At 35.7% G+C, this 22,150-nt stretch overlaps 1 protein-coding gene across 3 annotated transcripts in view; it reads left to right on the top strand.

Moving 5' to 3' along the window:
• Positions 1-22,150, top strand: part of CRPPA (CDP-L-ribitol pyrophosphorylase A) — a 326,472-nt gene that overhangs the window by 114,882 nt on the left and 189,440 nt on the right. For all 3 annotated transcript variants that reach the window (XM_061197723.1, XM_061197725.1, XM_061197726.1), the window contains exon 5: positions 2,531-2,576. In XM_061197723.1, coding sequence (XP_061053706.1) covers positions 2,531-2,576 — 46 coding nt within the window. The remainder of the gene's footprint in view (positions 1-2,530; positions 2,577-22,150) is intronic.

Raw genomic sequence — 22,150 nt, forward strand, 5'->3', positions numbered from 1 at the left:
CAAAGAAAGCAGGAAGGAATAAAAAATCAGCTATGGTAATTAGGCATCTTCCTGTTAATTTCTGATTTGAGTTTACCTTACATGGCGGACAGTTATAGGGGGAAAAAAGCCTTTTCTCATTTATAAATTTATTTATTTATTTATTTATTTATTTATGGCTGTGTTGGGTCTTCGTTTCTGTGCGAGACTTTCTCTAGTTGCAGCAAGCGGGGGCCACTCTTCATCGTGGTGCGCGGGCCTCTCACTGTCGCGGCCTCTCTTGTTGCGGAGCACAGGCTCCAGACGCGCAGGCTCAATAGTTGTGGCTCACGGGCCTAGCTGCTCCGCGGCATGTGGGATCTTCCCAGACCAGGGCTCGAACCCGTGTCCCCTTCATTGGCAGGCAGATTCTCAACCACTGCGCCACCAGGGAAGCCCCTTTTCTCATTTAAATTGCAAATATTGAGTGATTTCAGATATCTAGTTAACTTTGGGTTTTCATGGAAACAAATGTGTTTTTTTAATATTTAAATATTTAATATTTAATATTAATATTTAATACCATGAGAGGTAGCTGTGTCCCCATTGCTTGGCCGAAGGCCGGGGGTTAGAAGGTGTTCAGAGGCATTTAAAAGAATAAGTAGATGTAACTGACATGACAGGAGGCCTCTACCACAGGTGCGTGTGTGGGTTTGTGTTGCGGGAGCCCCGACTTTCCAGCCTCATCTCTCGCCCGTGAAGCCCCCATGTGGCTCTACTCTAGGCCTTGAGGATCTCTGCTTCCTGTCTGTCTTGAGCTCCGCAGCCTTGTCTTGTCTTTATTTGGTAAAATAAATATTTATTTATTTATGGCTGCGTTGGGTCTTAGTTGCTGTGCGTGGGCTTTTCTCCAGTTGCCAAGAGCGGGAACTACTCTTCCTTGCGGAGCGCAGGCTTCTCATTGCAGTGGCTTTTTTTTTTGCGGAGCACAGGCTTCAGTAGTGTGGCTCGCGGACTTAGTTGCTCCGCGGCATGTGGGAACTTCCCGGACCAGGGCTCGAAACTGTGTCCCCTGCATTGGCAGGCGGATTCCCACTGGCAGGCAGATTCCCAACCACTGCACTACCAGGGAAGCCCGAAACAAATGTGTTTTATTCAATTCTTACAAGAGAAATTTATCCTCTAAAATGTTGTTTCTACAGGTTGAGTTTTGCTCACTGTTTTCGTTGCTCTCTTCCAGCCCTTAGAACAGGATGTACAACATGGTAGTTATTTGATAAATATTTATTGAATGAGTGAATGAGATCAATACATTCTTTAATTTGGTGAAATGCATAGTCTGAAGCTTTAAGTGTCTGTTTTCTATTTTTTTCCCCAGATAAGAGAACTGCATTTTGGATCAGTAACTATAGTACTAGTTTTGGTTCACATGTGCTTGTTTTAGACATAATTTAACAATGTCATATTTGATTTTAATAGATTGGTTGAGTGCTTGAGGAAATTTCCATCTGTCTTACAGGTTAGCTGCTACATTAGTTCTGGATTGTAAGGTATAGTTTTGGACCAGGGTTACCTGCCAGGATACAGGCATAGCAGGGAAACCTATTTTGGGTAGAAGTGCCCTGAGCCACTTAGCTGAACAAAGTTTCTGTACAAGTTTAGTTAGGATATAATCTTGAGGAAAATAGTCCAAATTATAGACATGGAAGGGTATTAATTAGTGAGTATTTCTCAAAGTGGGTTTTTAGACCATTTGCATCATAATCATCTGAACACGTGAATGGTAAGCTCCTAAGACCTTATAGTATTTATTAATATATTTGATTATTTATTATGTTCTTCAGTTCTGTGATGCAGGAAAAGTGATTCTGCAGTGCCATGCACTTGACATGTTCTGTACCTGAGCTCACTGGATGTAGTCTGGGAACTATCTGCTGTAGGACCATAGTCTGTAGGACCATGCAGGGTATATTACAAGGAATAGGTTATTGCAAGGAGGCTGTATGTTCTTAAGCAAAGATCATGATTGTTCTTATATACATAGTGGTACCCTCCAGGCTCTTTCTATCAGTTATGTATTAATAAAAATCTTAAAAAGGTGAACCTTATCTGGATGTATACAGATAAACTCAATTCAGAATGAAGACCCTCAATGTGAATTGGTCTTTCAGAATTATCTCATTTCAACTGAAAATGCAATTTGGTAATTTTTTTAATATATACTTTTCCTTCTTTCCTTCCAACATAAAACCTACTATTAAACAATAATTCTAATACTTTTATTTAAATGCTACCACATTTTCTTTGATATAATACTTATATTAATAAGACTTTGGTAACCACTGCCACATAACGTCTCAATTTACTTAAAGATTTAAAAGCAAATCTTCAACCATTTGTAGAAACAATATATATTTTTTCTGAATAAACTGATGTTGTTATAATTTAAAAATTGTCAGTATTATGTGTTTATAGTTTCTCCAAAATCAAGAATTTCCTTGGGGGCATAATTTTATTGCTTTCACATTCCTTCCTACTCTGTTAAGTCTAATGAAGTTTATCTGTCCTCTAGGTGACCTACAAACGAGATCTGTATGCAGCTGAATCGATTATTAAGGGTATGTTTGGCCTTAATGACTGTCAGTTCCTATGTTTCAAAAATGTAAGCCAGTTGAGAATTTCTCATGACATTTTAAAGCCCAGAATTCTCAGAAGTATAAATGCTGTAGGCCACGGAGGTCTGTGAGTTGTTTTTTTGAAAAATAATTACATTTATTTTGTTTCCTGCTTTGAAATATCACTTATTATGATTTATGTAACATTGGTTTTAGCTTTTATAAAGGAAATACTTTATTAATTTGAGAAACGTAGGTGACATTGACACTATTAGAAGTGAAAACTGATATTCTAATTTATAAATATATTATATTTTGTTTTTATTTATTCAGAGGACTGTCTACCCCCTCCCAACACTGCCATATCAGTACATCAGACAGCATGTTTTGCATGAGAAAAAAAATTTTCTGAAATAGAGAAATTGGGCTGAGAGATTTTTAATTCCTTTTAGTCCTGACAATGACTGCAATTTTGTTTTGTAATTTTAGATATTATATATGTAATAACCCCTTTCTCATTCTTTTCATCTCTGACTCTAAGATCTCAGCTACACAGAAGTAGTTTATTTCATAATCAACAAATATTTATTACTGTGCTTGACACCGTGCTAGAAATGTAATGATGATGCACAAGGGACATTCATTCTGTACTTTTGCAACCTCCACAGTTCAAATCATAGTTTCTTAACCTTGGCACTATTGGCATCTTAGGCCAGGTAATTCTTTGTTCTGGGGACTGTTTTGACAGGCAACATCCTAAAAGTTGCCTGGCCTCTACTCACTAGATGCCAGAAGCACTCTTCCCTCCCTCCCCTCCCCTGCTGTGACCATCAAATGTCTCCTGACATCACCACTGTTGTATGTATACATGGTCCTAGCCAAAATCAGAGGGGTCCACCCCCAGCGCCTAAGCAAGTGTGGTGCTTTACAATCTATTTGTAATTTACTCCTTCAAAAATATGTTAAGGACAGAACGATGTACTCAGATAGCGACTGAGAAGTGACCTTGTAAATTCAGATGTTGACTGAAGTTGAAAGAAATACTGAATGGGAATTGTGAGGGCAACAGTTTTTATTTTATTTTATGGAAAGCTTATTTAACAATCAATTGGCTTCACATTCAGAAAACTGAAATCTTTTCTTTGTTCATAACATTCTGTATTTGTAGTTTATCCTCATGTTTTTTGTCCTTCAAGAATATTGTGTTTCAAACCATTAATGTACTTTAATTTGTATATCTGTGTATGTAAACAGATCATCTATAGCTATAAATCAAAATGTTGACATATATTTACATATGAGCCAGGCTATGTATAAACATTACTCTGGAGAAGTTGCCTAAACCATGTTGTAGTTTGCTATATTCTCAGCACAAGGAAATATAAAACTCAGTCTGGTTTCTTTATAAACTCATATCTCTATGACCTAGGTAAAATGGAAGTGAGCCATTTTGTGAAAAGTTGGTAAGTGGTTCAAGTGAGGATGCTACATATCTCAGTACTTTGCCTATGTATTATCAAGAGCAGGCTTCTTGTCATGTAAAAGCCTACAGTTTTTTGGGTTTTTTTAATATTTTAATTTATTTATTTATTTATTTTTGGCTGTGTTGGGTCTTCGTTTCTGTGCGAGGGCTTTCTCTAGTTGCAGCGAGCGGGGGCCACTCTTCATCGCGGTGCGCGGGCCTCTCACTATCGCGGCCTCTCTTGTTGGCGGAGCACAGGCTTCAGACGCGCAGGCTCAGTAATTATGGCTCACGGGCCCAGTTTCTCCACGGCATGTGGGATCTTCCCAGACCAGGGCTCGAACCTGTGTACCCTGCATTGGCAGGCAGATTCTCAACCACTGCGCCACCAGGGAAACCCCTAAAAGCCTACATTTTAAGTATAATTGCAGGGGGCTTTAGTTTTGGAAATTGTTTGCAGAGAGAAATTGTTTTGTTTAGGTAGCATGTTCTAGTATGCTCCTTGTCAAGTATTTAAGAAGTATTCTGCTTTTATTCTTAGGGAAAGTAACCGGTCTGGATGTCAACAGCTGATTTAGAGAAGAGTCTCCTTACGTTCTTTCAGATTTGCATTTCTAATAACTTTCCAAGAGACTCTGATGTTGCTCCTACCCTGTGAGGACCACTGCTGGGGTGCCTTCCTACTCTGTCTGGGTTTCTAGACCGGTAGTGTTGTGATTACCAGAGAACTTGAATGCAGAATGTCTGGCCCTGACACATTAAGTCAGAATCTGCGTTTTAACAAAAACTCTGGCTCATTAGTTTGTACATTAATTTCCAGAAGCATTCTTCTAGGCTACTCTCCAGTCTTGAATAGTTGATTTTTTTTCCCTAAATAATATCTTTTATTGTATTTAGAGCTTCAAGTCTTTCCACGCTGTCAGTTTCAAATGTTTGTTGGCTCAACTGGGATTGCTACCTGCTTCCATGACTTGAACTAATACTGTCTCTGAGGCCTCATAGTAGAAACAATTCCGGGCATAGGAAAAGGAAAACTCTTAGATTTTTAAAAATAAAATTCTAAAATAGAGTATGGTATATAGCAGGCTAACTATCTGAGCTATCTATTCACCTGTTTGCGTTTTCCATGTAAATGTTCAAAGTATTTTTCTAGGCACTTGTATGACACAGCATTTACTGGGTACTTACTTTGTGCCAGGCATTGTTTAAAGCATTTTATATAGATTATCTCTTGCTTCTCCAAGAACTCAATGATGTAAGTAGTGTGGTTGTTTCTGTATTATAGGATGTTCAAGGGTCCTAAGCAAATACTAATTTAAGAAGGATAGAAAATTAATTCTTAACTATAAATTTTTCTACCTTAGTCAGTTTACCTCTTTATACAGCTGTTCTCCCTTTTTTCCTTAAGCAGAGATTGTTCAGATTCCCCTCTCTGAAATTCTTGGGCTACATATGTTTAGGAATTTTGATTACTGTGTATTTTCAGAAGCTACTGCTGTATGTCATACATTATATCACATTACCAGTGGGATTTGGGACCTTACCACATAATGAAACTTACGGTACATGAATATTTATGCTCAATATTTAGAATGACTATAAAGCCCCTAGCCAGTTCAAGTTTAGGACTCATTTTGCCATCAAATTTTTTTTTTAAATATCTTTATTGGAGTATAATTGCTTTACAATGGTGTGTTAGTTTCTGCTTTATAACAAAGTGAATCAGCTATACATATACCTATATCCCCATATCTCTTCCCTCTTGCGTCTCCCTCCCTATCCCACCCCTCTAGGTGGTCACAAAGCACCGAGCTGATCTCCCTGTGCTATGCATTTGCCATCAAATATATATATGAAAACAATTTTAAAAACGTTTAAGAACTTTTTGGATTTCAGCATTAACTGTAACTTGGTGTGACCCTCTTTTAGATTTGATTCAGTGAAGGGGGAAAGAATGTCTGTTCTTTTTTCTATCCTCTGACATTGAGTTGAACCAAATTTATTGGTATTTTTTCTTTAGAATCTAAGGAACATAAATTATGGGAATAGATGGCCTTTCCCTCCCACCTTACCTCTACCTGCTTCCAGCGTGTGCATATTGAGCTCCAGTGTATAGATCTATTCTTTTCTTTTTTAAAATAGAGATGATATAATATTTGAATGTATGCACTTTCGTCAAGGTTTAGAACCAGGACTTGGAGCACATGGCAGTCATGCCAGGTACTTTATATGTTATTTCATTTGTTTTGTATAATGCTGTTAACATAGATATTACTGCTCCGAATTTTGCAAGTAGGAAAACTGAAACTTAGTGAGATTTAGTACTTTCCTCTAGGTCACATAGTAAGAACAGGATCCACAATTTAATCCCCTTCTCCCTTCACCTTAAGCCTGACTCTATTCTGGGACGTGGCCACTGCACTTTGAGTCATGTCCCTACTCACATTGACCGCTAAAGTGGATACTGGATTCAGTCTCTCTCTTTGGTGGGTACAGCAAATGGCTTATAAAATCCAGCCTGCCCAGTTCAGGTTCTGTCGGTTTAAAACCGTCTTCGGCTGGGAAGAATGATCACACAATTGATGCTGAAGATGTTATCTCCTAGTGCTGTGCTAAGCACACAGTAGTATTCTAGAGAGTGTGGGAGTGTGGGAAAAGCAGATAATATTGAAACAGCAGATTTCTAGACAAGACTAGAGAAAGAATAAAAATTAAAATTCGACATCAGAATAATAGTTTCAAAATGATGGTTTGGGTACTGTTTCTTTCATTTTTAAATTCCGGTAGTTTAACATTCATCACTGAGCCATAACAGTTTTTCCTCTTCTAGAATGGAACTTTTTTCTCTGTGATATGTGTGCTTAGTATTCTGTAAGTTGTCTTTCCTGTGCTGCTTTTTTTACTTCAATACCAATTATTGCTGGTCAACGTATTATATTCTGATGTAACTATTTTCTTGTTTACTAAGTGTTTTTCAAACTCTATAAAATATTTCTAGGATAAATGTCAAAACTTGTAAGAGCATTTCGTATTCCCAGATTGACTTGTCACTGAAACGGCATGTATATTTTGGTCCTTCTTAATTTATGTTCAAGTCCATCTCTTCAGTATGGGAATTTTGATGTAACTAACTTCAGGCAAGCTTTTGATGCTCAAATCCTCAAATTATGGTTTATAGCAAGTCTCAAAATCTGACTTTTATTTTATGTTGTTAGCTAAGTTTTACTTTTAAGCTTAATTTATTTTACTGTCAGTATATTTATGTGGATTTCCACTTACAGTGAACTGTTCAATAATAGGAAACATGTATATAAGTAGTACTCTCAGATTTCTTTTACAGTCTTTCACACACACAACTTTGAAAAATGTACAGTGAATCACAAATTTACTCTTATGTAAAACAAAGCATTTTTAATACTCCTTTTTCTGAGGTAGAGAATTGGATTCGGTCATTGTTCTTTAATGTTTAACTCTTTTAGGCTTTGGTGTGTGAAATTTAAAATATAAACTTTTCTAAGGAATAGTGTGGTTAATTGGTGCAGCAAGACTCTGGGTTGACTGACAGGTTTGTGAAGAGCCACTTAACAAAGATATACTGTACTTTTGTCACATAAGCTGGTTGAGCCCACCCAAGCCTGATCTGCGTGCTCAGACCTACGCAAACTATTAAAATGGTTACAGCAGTAATATACTTTTTCTAGATTTACGTGTACCATGTAAACAGTCCCAAACCCACACTTGATTTACTATGCTGACCATATCGTGGCAAAAGGATCAATACTGTATGCTAAAATTTTGTAAGATGGAAAGCCCCTAAGGGATTTCTAAGTAAAACATTGCATTTATTTTCTACCATCATCTTTGATCACATATTTTAATATTTTTAGTTTTCTGGCTGGAGTGTTTTAAAAATAATTGTATTTTGTTCTCTCCTGGTTATGATTGTACAAACCCAAGTAAGCTAGTACTGTAAAAAAGCCTCATGGTAGTTTATATAAAAATGGAAAAAATAGGTAACATTGATAATCATTTCATTTTTAACTGGCTTTAATTAATATTACTTAAAATAGTTAATATTAATGTTCATATAAAAATGTCTTTCCCCAGTCATTATGTAATGTTTTCCATTTGCTAAGAACTTTATGTTAAAGGAAATTGATTTCTCGAAACTACATTATCGCCTATTGGTTCAGAACTTTAGACTTTATTCTGAAAATAGATTTTTATTTTCAACATCATTGATACAGGTGATTTCTTTCAGTGTCAAGTATTTATGCACAGTCAAGCTATAAATCCCCATATGCCTGCTTTTTTATGTTTCATACAATTTTTTAAAGGAATTAAATCAGTAGGCAAGCAATTGAATTCTTTTCTGCTTATACATTGAAAGTAGCTGAATATACTTTTAAGTTGTCTCTGACTGAAAGGAATAAAATCAAATCACACGTGGATAAAACTGATTCAGTGTTCCTGAGATTTAGGAAGATTCATGGTGTTGTAGTTTGTATTTTATGCATATGGAGAAACGAATGCCTTTGTTTTTTAGTGATCCTTTAATATCTTCACTTAAAATCATGGCATTTTAAGTGCATAGCCTTTTCAAATCTTCTCAAATTGAAAAGATGAAAAACTTTAAATCAGTTTTCTACATCTGTGGTATGTCCTCATTAGGTTTTTCTTGCTAAATAGCCAGTGATGATGCCATTTTATTATTAACCATGCTTTTTGGATAATGCAAAGCTAAGATTTACATGGAAACTGTAATTTTTGATGTGTCTGGCTATTGACGATGATACTTCATTTTCCAAATTTTCACATTAATACCATAACTTGTTTGTAAATACTACACTTTTTATTCTTTACTCTCTTGAATAGTACTGCCATTGTATCTTACGTGACTCTGTATCGACATTTGCGTCAAGCTTTAATTAGTGAGAACAGGAAGGCTGCAATATGATTTAATAGCAATTTGTTTTCCTTGGACTCTTACTAGAAAAAAAAATGTAAATTAGAAAGTTAAATATTCGGGTCAAGATTAGAGAAAGTGGAGTTCACTTTTTTGTTTAACTTTATAATTTCCTTAATTTGTCGTTAGTGAGATGCTAATTCAAGCATAAGCAAGTAAATCTGTCATGTTCAAAAACTTCTAAGGTCACAGTGAGGTATTAAGTAACTAGCTAAATAAGACTTAATAACAGACAAAAACTAGCCAGTTAGGCTTAACTCTGATGTAGGTAGGAAAAAAACAACAAAAATGCAAACATGACACTTATGCTTTAAGTAATAATACAATACATTTTATAAATATCCTGATGAGTCACTAGCCTTAGAAAATTGCATTTCCTTCAAATTTATTTCTCTTAACTAAGAAAGAATATATACTTTGAAAAGAAAAAAAAAGTTTTGCATCGTTTTCTTGGAAAACAGTAATATCCTTACACGTAAAAACACGTGCAGGAGACAAGATGTCACATGTCTGCTTATTTTCAGTTGCAAGGTAGGAAACTTCATTTGGTATTCAGTGACTCATTTAAAAATGTGGTTAAGATCTGATATAAAACATCTTAAAAAAAAAATCTGCCTTCCCGGTGTCCTCCAGGTAAAACATGTACAGTTGAGAAGAAAGCCAACTTACAGAAGACCACTTTGACCTTTTAATGTGGGTCTGTATTTCTTTCTCAAATCTCTAGTTACTATCCCTGTTGTCCACTTGTCCTGTAGTCATGGCTTGTTGACTGCTTCTCTTTGCTTGATGGCCTGCTGCCCTTACTGTTCTAAGAGCTTCCTTTAGATAGGTGTTCAGAGAAACCTTAGGCATCTTACTACAGATGAAACTGAGATGGGGATTTCAGTGCTCAACATTGGTGATTCTGTTTGACTCCTTTAAAATTGTTCATGTGAGACAGAAAATAGACTCTAAGATTGGCTTTTTTTTTTTTTTTTTTAAGATTGGCTTTTGATTCAATGAACTGGACAGGAGAATAGAAGATGACTGCCCCCACTTTGAATGGATTAGGACTTGACATCTTTTGGAAATGACTATTTCTGGATTTGATATAGTTGTTTCTTACTTACCTATGAACACAAAAATTTTGGCTCAAGAGGTCAATGTAGTGGATGAGGCCTGATGGAATTCATCGTGTTAGATGTTTCTAAGAAAATGGAAAACTGACTTTTGGATTTTTTGCCTACTTGCTTCTAGAACTAATCTAGTATTTAGGTTTACTTCTCTCTTCACCACTGTGTTTGAAAATTTTTGTAAAATACAAATACCATCCTGAGCACTCATGTGTCCCTACTCATGATTAATTGATGGAAGCATATGTCTAGGTATTTCTTGCTCCTTGTTAATGTGTCAGTGGGTTTATCACACGGTAAAGAGGAAGCTGTGCATGTTAGAGATTTTACATATTACTGTTTTGTGAAGTTAAATGAAGATTCCAAATTGCATCTGTTTTCTAACCCTTCAAATAAGACCGGATACTTTATGTATTCCAAGAGTTCTAATATTCAAGGACAATTAGAGGAATTTCTAAAAGATGAGTATATTATAAATTAGATTTTGACCTCATTTGTTAACTTTGAGATTATACTTTATGCCTCCTATATAGGACTTTAGTTAGAATGACACTGGAATTAAACACTTAGGAAAACACATTATGTATGAATATATTTTGTTAAACTGTATATCCTAACCAAAGGTGGCTAAGTTGTAGGTTGCGAAGCACGTTAAACCGGGGGATTGAAAGCGCTTAAAGAATTCCATTGTACTTAACAGCTAGATTGAAACTTGAGAAAATTTCAAAAGAGTTTGGCAGATGAAGCTGTGATACATTGAAAACTTGGGCATTCCGGATATCTATGCTAGGAGTCCTTTGATGCACCTCCAGGGTAGATGGTTGGAATTGTGTTAATGTTCTTCTCTGCTACTGTCAACTCCTGGGAGAGCAGAGAGAAAAGCGGAGGCAGAGGAGCATCTGCTGTTGGAAGGACCTCCATGTCTTTTCTCCTTCTTCCACTTGGAGTAATAGTGTGTAGCTGTAGCATTGAAGGGTCCTGCACAAGAGGACAGCTGACCTTCTGAGTTGTTGTCTCTATTTTATATCCTTATGGGCTTCAGTTAATGCTTAATTGGTTTTGGTATTGAGAGTGTTGTCTTCTCTAGTATATTGTGACCTAGTGAACCAGCTGAGACTTTTATGTTACTTTCTAAGTCTCTAAGCATCTGATTTAGGGTTCTGTTGAAGAGTATTCTTAACTCTTGCCTGATTAAGTATGCAAATGAGAGACAGTGTGACTTTGCTTTTGAAGTTTAAAGGTTTAGATGGTCTCTGCTCTTTTGGCATGAGGCGGACAACATTGTTAGATAAGCAGCTGTCAAACACAGCGTGGTCTTGTTATGTGACTAGGGAGTCATGGGAGGCATGTAACCAGGTACTTCATTTCTACCATGTTTCATTGACTCTAAGGTGCCATTGCTTGTAAGAAGCAATATTATTTTTATACCGTTGAGAAAAGAAAAGTGCTGCCTATTAAACTACAATGTAATGTTTTATTTTCACTTAGAAACTTATAAACATATTTATTAAATGAGCTCTTTTATGTTTATTTAGGCATATATTTTTATCACACTTGTTCATATGTAAAAAGACACAGGCAGAGTTCTGGTTCTGGGTAAGATGGAGCAAGCTCACTCCACTCTGTTTCTCCTAGCGAATGAATCTATATGGACAGAATACATAGAACAGCTGTTTGAGGCTTCAAAGTAAACAGTACAGGTGGATTAATGAGTAAGACCCAAATTTGAAGTACTGCCTAACTGGCAGTGAATTATGTCAGGCTCTGTTTTGTCCTGACCTGGGTCCAATGCAGCCCTGGGTCCAATGTCCAGAAGTGGGCATTGGAGTTGACAGAGTTCCAAGAAAAGCCCCTTAATTCTGATCAGAGAAGCAGGAAAGGTATTTCCTAATGTTCAGCAAGTGAAGATATCTCCCCTTTTTTCTTTTCTCTGACTCAGTGCTTTAATTCCCAAGCAATCATGTGGCAATAGTGGCATTAACAATGGCATCAGTGGGGGCCCAGAGAAGCCTAAAATTCTGAGAGAAGTGAACATTCCTCTTCAATCAGCGTTGCTATGATTCTAAGAGGTGGGATGACCACTGTTGCTGTTCTTAATTTCTCCTGTTGCTTAGCTTTGGACACAGGTGCAGTCATGGGAAATGTGTGCAAAATGGGATAAATAGGATCCCAGCTTTCTGGTAGGAGTAATGAAAAGGGATGCACTAAAGAAGTGGAATGTACAGGGAGAGGTTGGAGGTGAGAGAGGATATTACTCAAATGTACAGGATATGATCTGAGGTCAGTTAACATGCAAAGAGTCAGGAAAATCTAAACTCACATGGGAAAGGACAATTAATGGATACCCATGCTGAGATGGCACAGATGTTGGAATTTTCTGAAAAATACTTTAAAGCACTTATTATAAAAATGCTGCAACAAGTAAGGGAAAATGCTCTTGAAAGATGAAAAGTCTCAGCAAAGGCATAGAGAAAATAAAGAAGAACCAAACAAAAATCTTAAAACTGAAAAAAAGAAGATAACCAAAATAAAAACTTACTAGATGGGCTTAATAACAGAATGGAGATGGCAGAGTGCCACTGAAGTTAAAATATATCATTGGAAGTTTTTCATTCTGAACTACAGAATGAAAAGAAATGGGGAAAAAAATTAACAGTACTCAGCATCTGTGGGAATGCAGCAGGTCATCTGAATCCCAGAAGCAGAGGAAAAAGTGCAGTACAGAAAAAAACATTTGAAGAAACTATGAATAAAAACTTACCAAATTTGATAAAAGACATAAAACTGCAGATTCAAGAAGCTCAGGTAACTGCACCATGATAACCCCAAAGATGTCCATATCCAGATACTTACTTCATAAGCAGACTGCTGAAAACTAAGACAAAAATCTTGAAAGTAACCAGAGAGAAATGATGCATTGCTTATAAAGGAACAATAATTTGAATGACTATAAATTTCTCATTAGAAAACATGGGAACCAGAAGAAAGTAGAATACGATTTTTAAAGTGCTAAAAACGAATATTATTAACTCAGTATAATATATCCAGCAAAAAAAAAAAAAAAAAAATTGCCCTTCAGGAATAAAGACAAAATAAAAACAATTTCAGGTAAAGGAAAAAAAAGATAAGTTTGTTGCCAAAAGATGTACTCTAAAAGAATATCTCAACAGAGCCTTTCATACAAAGGAGATGATGCCAGAAGGAATCTAGGAACATCAGGAATTAAGGAAGAGCAACAGAATCAATAAATAGAATAGACTCACATAATTCTCTTTACATTTTTAAACTATTTATAGGTTGAAAGCAAAGGTAATATTTTCTGATGAGTTTTTCTATGTATGAGACAGCTGCAGTGTTGTAGATAACTAAGTGCAACATAAAAGCAGTAAGGTAAAGGGGCCTATAATACCATGGTTAGGTTTCTACATTTTACTTGCTGTGGTAAAATATTTTATGTAGACTCTAAAAGGTTAAATATGAATATTGAAATCCCTAGAGCAACCACTTAAAAAAACTATACAAAGAGATTCGATCAGAAACACAAGAGATAAAACCGAATACTAAGAACAAGTTTAAACCAGAAGAGAAAGGAGAAATAGAGGAACACAAAACAAAGGGAGAAAACAAATATATAAATAATAAAATAGATGACCTAAATCCAAATACATCAGTAATTTCATTAAATGTCAGTGGTTTCAGCACACCAACTAAAAGATAAAGATTTTAGGATGGATATTAAGATTCGACCCAACTGTATGCTGCCTACAAGAGTTTACTTCCAACATAATGTTTTAAAGGTAGGTTACAAGTAAATAAAAGTAAAAGCACATACCATGTATTCACTAATCAAAAGAAAACTGGATGGCTATATTAATATGAAAGTAATAAAAAAGTACCTTACATAATAAAAGGATAAATTCACCAGAAAGACATAATTCTAAATGTATATCCATTTAACTGCAGAGCTTCAAAATATACTTAGCGTGAACTGACCAAAATGAAGGGAAAAATAGACAAATCAACAATTATAGCTGGAAACTGCAGTATTTCTCTAAGTATTTGCTGGAATCAATAGAAGATCAACAAGGATATAGAAAGAGTAAAGAGTACCACCAACTAACTTGATCTAATTTACACAAAACTTTTCACCCAGCAGTAGAAGAATAAACATTCCTTTCAAGTGCACCGAGAACATTCTCCAGGACAGAATGTACCCCGGGTAATAAAACAAATATTAACAAATTTAGAGGAATTGAAAGCATGCAAAGTATGTTCTCTGACAATAATAGAAACAAACTAGAAATCGATAATAGGTAAAAGAAAAACCTTCAAGCGCTTGGAAAATAAACATTAAATCATCTGTGTCCAAGAGAAAGTCTCAAGATAAATTAGAGAATATTTTGAACTTTAGTAAAATGACATCACACTTTGTAGAATGCTGCTAAAACAGTACCTAAATGCTTATATTAGAAATGAAGAAAGATCTTGAATCAATGATCTGAGTTGCTGTGTTAAGGAACTAGAAATAGAGGAGCAATGCAAACCCAAACCAAGCAGTAGCAAGGAAATGATAAAGAGCAGAAATTAATGAAGTTGAAAACAAAATGTCAGAGACAAAAAACCTAAAGCTGGTTACCTGAAAGGAGTAATAACACTAATAAACCTATCATGAGACTGCAAAAAGAAAGGAAGACACAACTGGAACTGTTATACAATTGTTGGTGGCAATGAAAATGGTACAGCTACACTGAAATGCTGTTGACAGTTCTTATAGCGAGAAAAACACATTTACTGTATGAGCCAGCATCCCATTCCAATGCATTTACCCTAGAGAAAGGAAAACTTACTTTCACACAGGAAACTGTATGTAACTGTTTATAGCAGTTCTGTTCATAATCATCAGAAGCATGGAACAATCCACATATCCTGCAGCGGATGAATTGGTGAACTGGTACATCTATACAATGGAATGCAACTCAAATGAAAATACATGAATTGTCCATATACAAAATAACTTAATCTCAGAGGAATCATACTGAATGATCTCAAAAGGTTTGAGATCTCAACTGTTGTCAAAAGGTTATGTTTTGAATGATTCCATTTATATGATTTAAAAAAAATTTTAATTTTATTTTAGAGCATAGTTGAGTAACAATGTTGTGTTAGTTTCAGGTGTACAGCAGAGTGATTCAGTTATACATATACATGTGTATATTCTTTTTCAAATTATTTTCCCATTTAGGTTATTACAGAATATTGAGCAGAGTTCCATGTGCTATACAGTAGGTCCTTGTTGGTTATCTGTTTTATTTTTTGTCTTTTTATTTTTTAATTTTTTTATTATTTAAATTATAAAAATTATTTTATGTTGCAGTATAGTTGACTAGCAATGATAGTCTTGGAGAGACAGAAATGTAGTAACAAGGAATAGATCAGAGGTTGCTTAGGCTAAGGAGCTGGGGAGGGGGTGAGTACAAAAAGACGGCATGAAGGATTGAACTGCTTTGTATTATGACTGTGGTGGTCGTTACACAAATCCGTAACGTTACAATCATGGAAATGACCACCGTATACACGGAAAGGTAATTTTACTGAATGCTAATAGAGGTTAAGTGTATCTTTATAAGGCCCTGATGGGCAGCAATTCTATGATGCCATCCCTATTTCAGAGAAGTTATACAGAGGAAAAATGGAAGTTTCAATCAATGAAATACAGTAATTAAGTACTGAAAGTTTGCCAGTTATTTCATTAAAAGCTACAAAAGAAGATTTCATATTCACCCCAGAGTGATGTCATTTGCTCTTACATTCTATTATGCCTTAACGTTTGGGAAAGGGGAATGCCAGAGCCCGTGGAGAATTCTCTTTACTCCATGAACCTGTGAGACTGTCGTTTGACGTGTATTACTCCAATAAAAAAAGGTGGGGAAACTCCTGGGTAAGATGCTGAATTGGGGAAGTATCTTATCTTCTTTACTGATTCTGTCAGCATGTGGAGTGGTTGAGGGCCTTCACTCCAGACCGGGTTGCCCGGTTTGAATCCTGGCTCCTGAGTTTACTAGCTGTATAATCCCAGGTGAGTCATTTGTATCATCATCTCTAATGAGGCCATGATGATTTTGCCAGGTAGATTTTGGTTAGAATTTAATATATGCTTATTATAACACAGAATAATAATAATAATAATTAATTGTCAGTCACTCAGCAATAATCCAGTGGTTTGGCCGAGTTACTCTGGGCCTCAATTGTTTTTTACTTTAAAAAAGTAAAAGAGGCTAATATCTTCTTTTACTTTAAAGGAGGCTAATATCTTCTAACTATTTATTAGTAATATTGCATTGATTCATTAGAATTTAAAGGACTCCCTAAGATATTTTGAGCTCTTAAAGCTTAGATCCTTATAAATAAAAATACCATTGCTCTTATTTTTTCATGTTATTGGTAATTTTCCTCTAAGTTAAATTTTAAAAAGTTTACTGATTGCTTTAATAGCATGTTACAGACCTTTTTGTATCCTTATGTGCTATACTGAAGACCTAATTTTGTCCCTTGATCATATATAAAGGTACTTTCTGAATGAATAGAAGTACAGATGAAAAGACTGGTGTACTTTCAGGTAATTTTTTTTTTTATTTCGTAAAACTTTTTATTGTCAAATAACCCACGGATACCGAAATCTAAAACTAATTTGTAGCTTAAAGAATAATGCACATGTCTGCGTAACATCACCCAGATCATGAAGAGAACTTTGCCACGCACCTCAGAAGCCCTTTCCTGTATTTTGTAGTGGCTAACCAGATTTTATAGCAATCTCCTCCTCATACTTCTTTTGAACTTTATCACTCAAATGTGCATCCCTCAACACTGCAGTTTGGTTGTGATAATTTTTTTTTTTTTTTAAGTTTAATTTTTATTTATTTATTTATTTATGGCTGTGTTGGGTCTTCGTTTCTGTTTGAGGGCTTTCTCTAGTTGTGGCAAGTGGGGGCCACTCTTCATCGCTGTGCGCGGGCCTCTCATTATCGCGGCCTCTCAGGCTCCAGACGCGCAGGCTCAGTAATTGTGGCTCACGGGCCTAGTTGCTCCGCGGCATGTGGGATCTTCCCAGACCAGGGCTCGAACCCGTGTCCCCTGCTTTGGGAGGCAGATTCTCAACCACTGCGCCACCAGGGAAGCCCTATGATAATTTTTTTAAACGACATTTAAAATCTCAACCTACAGGTTCCTTATCCCTTTATTTTGCTTGCACTTTGTCTTTTGCTGAATTTAGGCCATGTAACTTGTAGCTTTTCTTCTCTTTTGAATTTTGATGGGTGCATATTTATGCATGGTACAGTTCTTTACGTTTTTCTGTCATCTACAAAGTCATAGCTGGATCTACAAGCTTGGTCAGATTTAGTTTCATCTTTTTTCTCAAGACTAGAGATGGTGTGAGTTTTTTGTTAGGAGACACCTAATGTCTGGTTACATAATTTTGTGATGATAGCAGCCATTGATACTCAATGCCTGTATTGTTAAGAGGTTGTGTGGGTGGCTCAGAATCATGATATATATATTTGAATTCTATTAATTAGTTTTCAGGTATTGAGGTATTTTCATAAATAAACTTTACTCATCTACTATTTACTTACCCAGTGGTACAGTTTATATGACAAAAATAAATGCTTGGTTATTTTTCTTTATCAGTTTTCAAGCGAAAGAATCATCATTCTCTAAAGTTACCAATTATTTTGTGTGTGTGTTTCATAAAGATGAAATACTTCATAAGTTCATAATGGTACTTCCAATTCAATATTAAGTTGTATCTTATTTCCCGCACATTGAGAATCATGGTTCTCAAAGCTACAGGGAACAATAGAATATTTTGTAAATGTTCGTTCATTTTATTCAACAGTGCACTCCCTAGGTCTCAAAGTGTCAATATTAATGCTATAAACCAATGTTATTTCCATAAAAATTTAAACAATTTTTCCTACATATACTGTCCCCATTTGCTCTCCTACTCCATTTTTTTGTTTACACTGTATGTTTTCAGGTTGTATAGCTGTTATACACTGTCCTGTTTTAACTTTAGCTCTTATTTAGTCGCAGTTCTGCTAGTAACTCTGTTTTATACTATTCATCGATAATTTTGTTCACATATCTCTAGACTTTGGTTATCCGAAGCTTGAGCTCTGGTACATTTCTTAGGAAAGTTTCCTGGGAAACTGTTTACTTAATTCACGTTGATAACTGCTTGTGCTTTACACTTGAAAGTTAGTTTTGCGGAATGTAAAATCCTTGGCTCATATATTTTCCCTGTCATAACTTAAATATGTTCCTCTATTTTTCTTACGTAAAGTCCTAAAGATTATCTCATTTTTATTCTGTTATCTGTTTCTGTTCTTTTTGGCTATGTGCCCAAAGGAATGATTTTTTTTAAGTCTAGTAATTTTGCTAGAAAATGTCTGGTGTTGATTTTTATTGGTAAATATTTGCAGGTATTGATATGTGATGTACTTGTGTGTGTGTATGGGTGTTTCTGTATAATTTTTAGTAGTCTCTTTTTTCTTTATAGATTTCTATTATGTTTATGTTAGATCATCTTTACCTAACTTTAATATTTATTACTTTATATTGAGTGTTTATTTAAAAAAAATTATTTTTACCTTTTTCTCTTAAAGTATTATTTGTTAGTTTTATACGTGTGTCACTTCTAGTATAGTCTTCATTTCTTAAATGATCTTTTCTTCTATTTTGAGCTCTTTTCTGAGTTCTGCAACCTAATTTGAGTTTTTAAAATTCCAAATCAAATGGTTGTTTCATGTGTTGTTTCATTAGCTCAATGGTTTTTAGCTTGTTTTGAAGTAGATTACAGTTTTGATTGGTTTGATGGGCACATGTTTCTGGCATGTTTTCATTATTTTTAAAGGTGTTATTCTGCTCCTTATTGTCTTTTTGCTTATAATAATTTTGTGTGGGGTTTGGCTTTGATATTTTTCCATTATTCATTTGGATGTGAAGTTAATTTTCTTGAATTTGAAGAGGAAGACAGTTTTTTTTTTTTAGATTTTTTTTTTTAAACATCTTTATTGAAGTATAATTGCTTTACAATGGTGTGTTAGCTTCTGCTTTATAACAAAGTGAATCAGTTATACATATACATATGTTCCCATATCTCTTCCCTCTTGCATCTCCCTCCCTCCCGCCCTCCCTATCCCACCCCTCTAGGTGGTCACAAAGCACCAAGCTGATCTCCCTGTGCTATGCGGCTGCTTCCCACTAGCTATCTATTTTACATTTGGTAGTGTATATATGTCCATGCCACTCTCTCACCCTGTCACATCTCACCCCTCCCCCTCCCCATATCCTCAAGTCCATTCTCTAGTAGGTCTGTGTCTTTATTCCCATCTTGCCACTAGGTTCTTCATGACCTTTTTTTTTCTTTTTCCTTAGATTCCATATATATGTGTTAGCATACTGTATTTCTTTTTCTCTTTCTGACTTACTTCACTCTGTATGACAGACTCTAACTCCATCCACCTCATTACAAACACCTCCATTTCATTTCTTTTTATGGCTGAGTAATATTCCATTGTATATATGTGCCACATCTTCTTTATCCATTCATCCGATGATGGACACCTAGGTTGCTTCCATGTCCTGGCTATTGTAAACAGAGCTGCAATGAATATTTTGGTACATGACTCTTTCTGAATTATGGTTTTCTCAGGGTATATGCCCAGTAGTGGGATTGCTGGGTCGTATGGTAGTTCTATTTTTAGTTTTTGAAGGAACCTCCATACTGTTCTCCATAGTGGCTGTATCAATTTACATTCCCACCAACAGTGCAAGAGTGTTCCCTTTTCTCCACACCCTCTCCAGCATTTATTGTTTCTAGATTTTTTGATGATGGCCATTCTGACCGGTGTGAGATGATACCTCATTGTAGTTTTGATTTGCATTTCTCTAATGATTAATGATGTTGAGCATTCTTTCATGTGTCTGTTGGCAATCTGTATATCTTCTTTGGAGAAATGTCTATTTAGATCTTCTGCCCATTTTTGGATTGGGTTGTTTGTTTTTTTGTTATTGAGCTGCATGAGCTGCTTGTAAATCTTGGAGATTAATCCTTTGTCAGTTGCTTCATTTGCAAATATTTTCTCCCATTCTGAGGGTTGTCTTTTGGTCTTGTTTATGGTTTCCTTTGCTGTGCAAAAGCTTTTAAGTTTCATTAGGTCCCATTTGTTTATTTGTGTTTTTATTTCCATTTCTCTAGGAGCTGGGTCAAAAAGGATCTTGCTGTGATTTATGTCATAGAGTGTTCTGCCTATGTTTTCCTCTAAGAGTTTGATAGTGTCGGAAGACAGTTTTGACGATAGCTCAAAGATCTCCCTCTTTTGTTGCCTTCTTGTGGTGTCCACAAATGTGGAAGCACAATTCTAATATTTTTCTGGCTCTGTTCTCCTATCACACTTTCAGGTGGATCTTCTCTTTCTTTTGACTTTGGCTGCATTGGGTCTTCATTGCTGCGTGCAGGCTTTCTCTACTTGGAGCGAGCAGGAGCTACTCTTCATTGTGGTGTGTGGGCTTCTCATTGCGGTGGCTTCTCTTGTTGCAGAGCACGGGCTCTAGGTGCGCGGGCTTCAGTAGTTGTGGCGCAGGGGCTCAGTTGCTCCACGGCATGTGGGATCTTCCCAGACCAGGGCTCGAACCAGTGTTCCCTGCATTGGCAGGCGGATTCTTAACCACTGCGCCACCAGGGAAGCCCGTCCTGTGTAATTTTGATTCCACTTCCAAGTTCTCTTTTAGTTGGACCCTATGCTGAAGGTGGTGTGTCCATTTTCACAGTATGTACACTTTTCCTTCAGACCTAACCAAGTTCTCTTGTATTAACCCCACAAAAAGTTATTTTCGTGGGTAAAACTCCTCCAGTTAGGGCTGCTCTTAAATTTTCAGTGACTATCTGTTGGCAAACTTTAAGGTTCTTCTATTAACCAATCTGTCAGATACCCTGTTTTACTGATCCCTCTACTTGTTCCCAGATAGAGTCCAGTATTTCAGGTCTTGCATCATTGTTGTTGGTTTGTTTTCATTTGACTGCATCATGAGTGTTATGATGAAACCTTTGTATCTAAGTTTATTGAAAATGTTGTCCCTGAGTTTTTGATTTTGCTATTCAATTTTGTTTCTATATGGGGCTTCTTAGAAATTAAAAAGTGTTCCTTTGCTGTCAGTGCCACTTTTCAAGAATTCCCTTTTTTTTCTCTTTTAAATAAATAATTTTTAGTGTTGGTATTGAGCAGAATACTGCAAATGAATTGAGATGTTTCTTTCAAGAAAATTCTCTTAATCATAGGTCACCTTCATGTGCATGATTAAATATTTTCTACTTCTTTCCATATGGAAACTAGTAAATGTATGTATATCTATATATTCTCAAATGGAAGAGAAAATAATGTGTGTGTACCTAGTAAAGTGAATATGATTCTTAAATGTTAAGTCTACAAAACTTGGAGTTACGTTGTATTGAAGGCATTTTTTTAAGGCTGACCTTATTTTTTTACTTTTTATTCTAGAAAATAGAGATTTAAGATAAGTATTTTAGCCTGGCTATTTCAAAGTTAGGAATGTTTTTATATTTAAAGTTATTTGTTTTGAAGCAAAATTGTTGCATTTTTAAATTTCCTTTCTCTGAAGTTAGATTCTCCTGATAAAATTTCCTGATGTCTTTCTAGATATCTAGTTACTTCCTTATATTCACAAATTTGTTTTGCTTCCTCTTCTAGAAAATGAGATATGAGATATAGTCTTTTATTCAACAATGCTAATTTTTATTCAACAAATTTTAGATAAGAGAATTTGTATATTAGTTCATAACAGAGTACAAAAACTGGGTGGCCTAAACAACAGAAATTTATTTTCTCACAATTCTGGAGACTGGAAGTCTAAGATCACGATTTTGTCAGGGTTGGACTTTTCTGACGCTTTTCTGCTTGACTTGTGGATGGCCGTCTTCTACCTGTGTCTTCACAAAGTCTTCCCTCTGTGCATGTCT

This window comes from Eubalaena glacialis, chromosome 8 (assembly GCF_028564815.1).
Source record: "Eubalaena glacialis isolate mEubGla1 chromosome 8, mEubGla1.1.hap2.+ XY, whole genome shotgun sequence".
In the NCBI taxonomy this organism is placed as follows: Eukaryota; Metazoa; Chordata; class Mammalia; order Artiodactyla; family Balaenidae; genus Eubalaena; species Eubalaena glacialis.